This window comes from Eretmochelys imbricata, chromosome 1 (assembly GCF_965152235.1).
Source record: "Eretmochelys imbricata isolate rEreImb1 chromosome 1, rEreImb1.hap1, whole genome shotgun sequence".
Taxonomy (NCBI): domain Eukaryota; kingdom Metazoa; phylum Chordata; order Testudines; family Cheloniidae; genus Eretmochelys; species Eretmochelys imbricata.
The window spans coordinates 139,379,997-139,389,388 of NC_135572.1; the positions used below are offsets into that span (position 1 = coordinate 139,379,997).

The 9,392-nt window shown below is 40.1% G+C and overlaps 1 protein-coding gene across 1 annotated transcript in view; it reads left to right on the forward strand.

Annotated features, from left to right (window-relative positions):
- REPS2 (RALBP1 associated Eps domain containing 2) overlaps positions 1 to 7,794 on the forward strand; it is a 138,318-nt gene extending 130,524 nt beyond the window's left edge. The window contains exons 18-20 of the mRNA XM_077816359.1: positions 827 to 972; positions 3,968 to 4,076; positions 5,724 to 7,794. Of these exons, the coding sequence (XP_077672485.1) occupies positions 827 to 972; positions 3,968 to 4,076; positions 5,724 to 5,792 (324 nt within the window). The 3' untranslated portion in view covers positions 5,793 to 7,794. The remainder of the gene's footprint in view (positions 1 to 826; positions 973 to 3,967; positions 4,077 to 5,723) is intronic.
- Positions 7,795 to 9,392: the final 1,598 nt, after the last annotated feature.

Sequence of the window (9,392 nt, forward strand, 5' to 3'; positions counted from 1 at the left end):
TTTCCGAGCTGCCTCTAAAAGGGAAAGTATTTCTGGGACCGACATCGTAGGATAGAGGAAGCCTGTCTTGTGTTTGAGGCATTTGCCTGGGACACAGGAGATCTGGTTCAATTCCTAGCTGTACCACAGCTTTTCTGTGTGACCTTGGGCAAATCAGTCTCTCTCAGACACTGTACCTCAGCTGTACTGTGAGGTTGGTGGTAGTTCTCTACCTCTCAGAGGTGTCATGAGGATAAATTCATATGTTTGTGAGGCACTCAGATTCTATGGGAATGAGTTGAGGCCATATAATGGGTAGATACTTTATAATCCTTAACTGGCAATCGATATTGGTCACTCCTGGGAAATGTCCTGTGTTGATCATGATGGCAGCATATGCAGGCAAAATCCTCATATTACACAGAGCATAATTTTTTAATTATATTCCGGTAATGTCCAGAAGCCCCAGTATGCTACATGTACACATATGCATGTACACACGCGTGTATGCCCTGAACAGCATACAGTCCAAATTCAGATAAGACAGAAGTCGTTCATGCAAGACAATTGAAGGGAGGGAGGGCAAGACACACCAACAAAAATAGCCAACCTGCAAATATAGAAAATTAATATTAAAATGACAGAATGCAGTTTTTAAAAAGCTGGTTATTACTGAATTTAATTAAAATTGAAACAGCACAAACCTTAGGCCATACTTCAGCAGTTTGTGTGTCAAAAGCATTCACTCATCATAGTCTTTTCTTTCACCATGTCATCATTGTAGCATGTCTTTGGACGCTGACTTATTTAAGGACTAACTTAATCTTTGTTTTTTTGTCCTCCAAAGGAGATTCTGCTTACTCAGCCACCATCCAAACCAATCCGTAGGAAATTCCGCTCCGAAAATCAGATGTTGGAAAACCAGGAGCTTACTCCCACTAGCAGTGTGACCTCTTCTTTGCCTGCAGCCAAACCCCATCTTCCTGCCCAAAAGTAAAACACACACCTAAAAACTACACCAAGCTGCACCATGAGCTATGACTTGACTGTGTTTGGTTTTTTTGCCTCATTCTCATATTTAATGATTGAATGACTCGGGGCATTGGTAATGAGATACAGACCTCAACTCTTGATTGCCAGTTCAAATGCAGGCCAGGTCATAGTGACCAAAAATTGTTAACATGTGATAGCTGAACAATGGCCTCTTTGAAATGCACTTGATGGTTTCAGTCAACAAATATGTGTCTACATCACAAAAGCTACCACTCAACTACCCCCTGTAACAAGGTGGCAGGGATCTTGTGCTGACCCTGTTAGCAGGTGTTTGAAGCCTGCATAATGCTGCTGAAGTTGTCCTCACTCATTCTGGCAGTTGTGGCTTGTTAACCAACCAGGAGATGAGCATGCGGGGAATGGCTCCAAATCCCTTCAATCTTGTCATCATAATAAGATGACGGTTCTCCACAGCAAGGAACTAAACTTCAATACAGTCTCAGTTACATGGGCATTCATAACACTGAACAACCCTATGGTCAGGTGTTTGCAAATGCTGTGGCTGAGAAGAGCAACACTGGTTTCACCACCACTTCAGCCATAGTGTAGGAGTGCCAAAATTCTCTGACACAACTGGTCAGACTAAGCGCTTCTCTTCAGTCCCAAGCATTCTAAGACACCGCCTTTGCTACGACTTAACTTGAGGGTAGAAGGTGTCCAAGTGTCTTCACTGATGTTGAGCAATAGATAGTTGTAACGTTCCACTCCATCAAAGAGAGGCCTAAACACTGAAAAGCAATACTTCCCCCCATCTATTCTGGAACCTCATTGGGTCCAACAGTTTCGGAGCATGAACTGTAGAAACAAGTCGACCAAGCTGACAGGAGTCAAGAAAGGCTTTGCCCTCAGCCTAGGGGAGATGTTGATCAGAAAATGATTACAGTACATGTTTAACGCTTATTTCTAGATCCATCCCAAAGAAAAGAGTATTACACCAGTGTGAGTTGAGCCACAAACCACTTGAGATAATCTTAGATTGCCATGATGGCTATGGGATCTAGAGTCAGCATGCTACAGCTATTACCAGTGTGCATATTGAAAGCATAGATATTGAAATCACCGAGACCAGAGAGTCTTAGTGACTCCAATAACAAGTCCAATAACAGGAATGCAGGCGCAGGTGATGGGGTGGGAAAAGGGCTGTATTCAGTCTAATTTATTTTATCCCAGGATTCATATGCAAGGTGAGTGCAGTTGAATCTTTCTTTGGGTTTGCACATCTCCTGCAGCTGAAGTTGTATGCAAAAACCAAGGCTGTGCTTAGCCCAAATCCTCCATGTCTCATCAGCAGATTGTCTAGGGATGTTGTGGAAGCTCCTTCACTGGAGCTTTTCAAAAGAAGGGTGGCTAACCATCTGTCTTGATGGTTAGACGCAACAAATTCTGCATCTTGGCAGAGGAGTAGATTAGATGACCCTTGGTCCCTTCTAACCCTATGATTCTGGATCAGGTAATCTGAGCCAAAACCAGGCCAGCTGAGTCATCCAATCAGTTCTTCACAATAAGTATACAATCAAGCTGTTGAGGGCCTGAATCTGTGCTACATAGGGATGTAAAAGGTTAACCAGTAAGCATTAGGTTTACTGTTAACCAACCTTAACCATTAATCCTCTGCTTGCCGGCCAGAGCAGCCCCAGCCCTGGTGGTCCTGCACTCGGAGGGAACCCAGCCCCGGCTGCCTCAGTTAAACAATATAATTTTAGTTGTTTAACTGGTTAACTTTTTAAACAATATTTACATCCCTAGTGCTACATAACCTGGAAGATTAAAAGAGAAAATAGTGCTCCTGAGATGGCCTGAGAATGCTAGTACATGCTTTTGGAGCCCCAGTTATATAGGAAAATTGCAACACCTGCTAACATCCCTAATCAGCCCTATCTGATGCAGATGTTTGTATTTTCTCCAGAACATTTAAATGACCACATAGTGATACGTGTACGCTTTGATTTCTTTTCTTTTCTTTTTACATTTTATTATAAAGATTGATTAGAGGGAAAAATGTAGATAAACAGGTTGGTGGAAAGGTGAAAAACAATAGCAAAAGGACCACCTATTATAAGAAACAGGCACAGGTTCTATTGCAAAAATCACAGCTGTCCACTCTGTTCAGAGAAAGAGCTAACTTGGGCTTTTTCCAACTGCTTGCCACTATGCGCTCTGTTTAAATATGCATCTGTCTTAGAGTATGTTGTCATTAAAGAGCTGCTGATGCCTCATGTACAACTTTAAAATGCCTATTTAGAAACAGTTCTGCTTATCTAACCTATATTTATCATATTTCCCTTTCCTTGTTGTTTTGTTATTACTAGCAACATTTGCATTTAAACAAATCTTTGTTTAAGAGTCATGAGCAGATGAATAATGTCAATAATTCATCTATCTGAAGTTCCATTTCTGTGTGTGACATCACAGTCAGATGTGGTGGAAATGACTGGTATAAAAATGGAAGATAAGTATTTCAAGTGTAGAAAGAAACAGCAGAAGCAGCTAAATTCTTGAAAAAGCAAAGATTTTATTTTCATGCAGATGTCCTTAATAATAAATAATTAAAAGATACTAAAAATAAGTAAAATTGTTTCTAAGTAGAATGTTCTGTACATTTTCCATTAGGCATTAGTGAGATTTTAAACCCCATTAAGTGTTTGAAAACAATACTGGCAAGGATATTGCAGTAAATACAAGTATATTGAAAATAAAATAGTTGAAATGGGCCTAAAATAGGTTGATGGTTCAGATTAACAAATGAGACCATTTTGCTTTTGAATCACCCATCTGATTCAGTCATCAACACTTATTTACTACCTTTTCTTGTAAATTGGTATCTTTTTCTTTTGATCAAGGTTCAGTACACAAGTACATAAAGGGGATGTCTGGTCTCCTGGGGACAGTTACTGTTGAGGCTCTTTTCATTGAAATGTTTTGTATTTATCTCCAGCAGACAGTCTTCCAAGCAGAAGAGGGCTATTCAGACTGCTATTCGTAAAAACAAAGAAGCCAATGCGGTGCTAGCCAGGTTGAATAGCGAACTCCAGCAGCAACTGAAGGTAAGGAACGCCTTGAATATCACAGTTACAAGGCTTGATGCAATCGGTTGTTTTTCACCACTGGCGAAGGATCTAGTTCCTCTTTATAGATGAAACCTACTGCTTTGTTTCCAGACTCTCTCTTGAAAGAGTGGCTACGTTGTACCTTTAGGGTGAGTGGCCTATATAAGAAAATGTGAAACCTAAATGCAAAGGGCTGTGGTGTCGATTGAATTGAGTTTAAATGATGATTCTTGTGTTTTGAATGCTTGTAGAGCATTTAATGCTGTCTCCTCAGGCATGAGAGGAACTCAGACATAGCTTTCTTTGTCCTGATCAGTTATTCAACTTCTTACGTTCAGACATTCAGTATACAAAGTATTGGCTGAACTGTTGCCTTAGATGAGCCTCTAAGAGTGATTGTAAAACACTATCCATTAGCTTGTATTTGAGAACTTTTTGGAGCATTTAAATTGGTAAGTTCCTGATCAAAATAAATTCTTTTCTTTTTAATTGTCCAATCATGAAGTCAATATATTCCTAAATTTTTCTTCTGCTGAAGCTTCATGTCACTTACATAGACTATCATACTTCTACGTAAGAAGGTCTGAACATACTGGGAATCCTTTCAGAGACCATCAACACTGGTTGCCAGTCAGTCAGAGGAGACTACTGTTGCTCTTCCCTCGCGGGTTGAAAGTGCCACCTTCTGCCGCACGTCCAGCTCTTTACTGGTCTGGAAATGTGAGACCAGGACCAGAATCCGAACCCTGATGTCCTACCTAATAGCACAGTGGGCTGCCCCTGAGTTGGCCTGCCTGACCTTCTTTCCTCCTTTAGCATTCCTCTGCATCTCTGTCAGAGTCCTGAGAAATCCCCATGCTATATTTTTCCTAGCTTCACATCCCACCCTGCTCACTCAACATCCGCTGTTACAACCACCTTCCTTGGATCCGGACTGACGTATGATTCCACATAGGAACTTACCATTACCACTATTCCTGAATTGTCTGGAAAGAGCTCTCAGGAACAGTGCAAGGCAGACTCTCCCTGCCAGGGCTGAGCATGCGGCCTTTAATAGCAAGGTAAAAAGGCAGTGGACTGACCTTGGGGAAGGATGTCACACTTGTAAGTTTTAATAGCAAACACTCTGTCACCATTACCTTTTTGTAGTCTCTCTCTCTCTGGTATTTATATGCCTCCCATTTTCACACCTGAGCACCTTACAATCTTTAATGTAGACTCCAGTGAGGTCAGGCCATGCTATTATCCCCAGTTCACAGGCAGGGAACAGAGAGAGACAGTGGCAGGCCAGGGTCACACACAAAGTCTGTTTTGGAGCAGGGAATTGAACCCGGGTGTCTCAAGTCTGTGCACTCACCACTGGGCCATCCTTCCTCTCATCGGCCAGGTTGGGCAAGTCCCTGGCCTCTCTGTGCTTGTTTCCCCATCTGTAAAAAGGGAATAATTCAACTTATCTCAGTAGGTTGTTGTGAGGGTTAATTACCTAACGTTTGTATGGTGCCTTGAAACTATAAAGTGTGATGTAAGTGGTACGAACTTGAGATCTGTAAATGCCAGCTGTTACTAGACTACTCTTTAATAATGCAGCTTTGTATGTGTGGGTACCAGAAAAGTTATAGCATTTCTTTTTTCTCTGTGCTCCAGGAAGTTCACAAAGAGCGAATTGCATTGGAGACTCAGTTGGAACAGCTTCGTCCTGTAACTGTCTTGTGACCTTCAGTACATTATTCAATGGCAATAAATGGACATTTGTGCCAAGACTTTTTGACTCGGTTAGCACAACAATGTAAAGTCTATGTAAAGTTTTCACTGAGGCAATGGCACTGGGAAAAGTGGAATGTGAGTTGGGGTGGTTGTTTTTTTGCGCACCACTGTCCACGTTTTCTCTTGCGGATGAAGAGGGTAGATGAGATAAATGTCAAACCATAGGTTACGTCTAAGAAATGAAAGTTGTTTCCTACTTGTCCTTCAGGATATACAAAATGCAGTTAACCACCAAAATCAGTCATATAACTCTGAAATTATTAGTGGTTTATTTATTTACAGAATTCCTGATTTATGTACTTTCTTGAAAGCCAATTATTAAAAGTTACATGCATTCAAAATTCTTCTTTATATTTAAAGTTTCTATTCTAAGGTGGTTTCTTCTACGTTTCTGATTTCACATAGGTTTATACTGGGGGTAGTGTCTGTGGTTTTAAAACACAAAAGAGAATAAAAATAATTGTACAGATAGTCTATATTCACAATCACGTCACTTCATTGTCTTTTTAGTGCCATTTATGATTATTGGTCATTTATGTCTTATAAATATTGCAGGGTTTGTGTTTTATAAGTTAAATCATGTGAAAATGGAGTTCTGAGAACTAAAAAGTGTTGAAACGTGCTGATTTTTAGAAACTTTTTTTTAAAGCTATACCCCACAGGGAAAGTTAGAAATGGGCATGTTTCTCTGTATGTAATTAATGTGTGCTTGTTAAAACAACAGCATTGTAATTTTACCAATGGAAGTTAAAATGAAGCATATATTGTGCTTGTCTTTGGAGACATGGGTTTTATTTCGTGTTTGTGTGCATTGGTCAGCATTCCTGTTAAACTAGCTATTGCGTTTTTTAAAGGACCTGAACTTGATGTTTGATTCCAAATGAAATAAATGTATGTATATGCTCTAGGTAGGATTTTTAATGACTATGGTGTGAAGAAATGAATCCTACAAGGGGTTGTCCGTTGAGTGGCCTTAATATCGCACAGGAGATGCTCCTTACAGAATGAGGCTCCCAGGACCTGTCCCTTCTCTAAAGGGAGAGTCAAAGGCTATAGTACTCTATCTGGGTCTGATCTAGGGCCAGTTGAAGTCAATGGGCATTGGGTTAAGTCTTCTTTCTAATGAACCTTTTAGTTTTTGGGCCAATCCTCATATAACAGGTAATTTTAGAAGTAATGAAATCAGCCTGTCCCCTTTGACATATGCCGCATTGATGAAAACATAGCATGCATGCTGTCCTCTTTCTTTCCTTCCCCCCTCGCAGCCCCACATGAGATGCATTGTATAGTCCATTGTTCAGTGATGTAAACTAAGCGTCTGCATTAAGTTTGCAAAAGCTCTGCATACATTTTCTTCTATTATTTTTGATGTTTTATCCATCTTGTTTTGGAATGCTCCCCAAGGGTGGATTAGAAATAACTAGCCAGTCTCCTGTCAGGATACAGTGCAAAATGGATAAATGTGAAAAAGCTGCAGCGGAATAGCAGAGTAGCCAGAAGTTTTATCGAGATGTAAAACAAGAATGACATATATGTAAATGTTTAAAGTTGACATGGTGACTGCACAGACTCCCTTGGCTGAAGTTTATATGGATTCAGAGTTTATAAAACATTACTCCAGTGTTGGGAGGGCAGTCCTCACATTTGTAAAACTATATTAACTGAAAGTTTGTTTGGTAATACGTCACTCCTTAGCTAGCTAACCACTGTTTGTGTCTATGACAACGAACTGAATTTTTGGTTTTCTGACTTCTTCTGTGTTAATGCTCTGCAGTTGGAATCAGAGAAATGACCATGGCTTGTGACTAAATGAAGTTAGAATCACAGCTTCTCCTAGTGAGCTGCAGAAGAAATCTGCCATCATCTTCCCTATTAGTGACAATGTTCAGAACTTACACCAGTCGTTCTTAGAGAGATAAGGCGGATGAGGTAATATCCTTTATTGGACCTACTTCTGTTGGTGAGAGGACAAGTTTTGTAGCTCAAAAGTTTGTCTCTGTCACCAGCGGAAGTTGTTCCAATAAAAGACATTACCTCATCCACCTTGTCTTTCTAATATCCTGGGACCAACACTGCATACACGAGTCATTCTTTTCATTTATAAAATTGAATTGTTAGATTTGAGTGAGTTTAATTTTTTTTAATTCTTGTTTTGTCGTTTTATTAAGTAACAAAATGACAATTTTAAAGGACAGAGTTGGGTGGCACTTTCCATATTTGTGATCCAGAATGTTTGGAAGAAGCTTTTCAATTCTTAAGAAATGTACAAATGTTTTATTAAGCTCTTTGGGTGAGTAAGGGTGGAGGAAAGTAGTCCATAGGGCTATTTCAAAGATCTGTCATGCAAAGTACTATTATAATTATTTCTTATAATATGAATCAGGATACCTGGATGACCATCAATGGAACATGTTACTTGGGCTTGGTCTACACTAGCAACTTATGTTGATATAATTATGTCGCTCAGGGGTATGGAAAGTCCACTACCCTGAGCAAGGCAGTTATTCTGACCTAACTCCTGGTGTAGACAACCTTATGTTGATGGGAGGGCTTCTCCTGTCAGCATAGCTGCCACCTTCTGGGGAGGTGGAGTACCTACGCTGATGGGAGAAGGCCTCCTGTCAGGGTAGGTAGTGTCTTCACTGAAGTGCTACAGCAGCACAGCTGCATCGGTGTAGCTGTGCCTCTGCAACCTTTTAAGTGTAGACAGGCCCTTAGTCATCCTGAATCATAGGGGTTAAGACATAAAAGGGTTTATACCATTTCTGATGCTGAGCTTTTAGAGGTGCATTCCAATGTTCTACTGAGCTCAAGGGGCCATCCTAATTCAGACATTTTATGTGTAGTTTATTATATTATTGATGATGCTATACCACTTTACACAGTGTGGAAAGCAAAATAGCAAGGGAAGAGTTAAGACATGTTTTATCTCTGAAGCACAAAGTCAGGAAGTAAGTTACCTGGAGTATCTTCCTAGTACTTCAACAGTTCTCATAGCCTACAGAAGATGTAAAATCTGCTCCTGCTGTTATTTGGTTAAAAAAAAAATTGTAATGGGAGTTACAGGTGCTCAGCCCCTTTGAAAATCAGGCCATTTATTTAGGTGCATATGGCTAACATTTTCAAAAGTGCCTGAGTGCCATTTTCAAAAGTAACCTAGGCCTTTAGAAGCATAAGTCCCATTAACTTTCAATGAGACATAAGGAAAAAATGTCAAAAGTGCTTAAGTGACTTAGGACTTTCAATGAGACATAGGCTCCCGAGCTCCTAAGTCACTTTTGAAAATGTGATTTTGGCTTCTATGTCACATAGGCAATTTCAAAATTGTAGACTTAGGCTAAACTTTTCAAACATGGGTGCCTAAAATTAAGCACTTGTAATGGCCTGATTTTCAGAAGTGCTGAACATCCATAAATCCCATTGAAGTCAATGGGAACAAAGTGCTAAGAACTGTTTGAAAATCAGGCCATTTTATTTCCATTCTAAATGTATATAATGGCTCAACATCAGACACTATGAACAAGTTGTGGGGACCTGTTTAAAGATAGA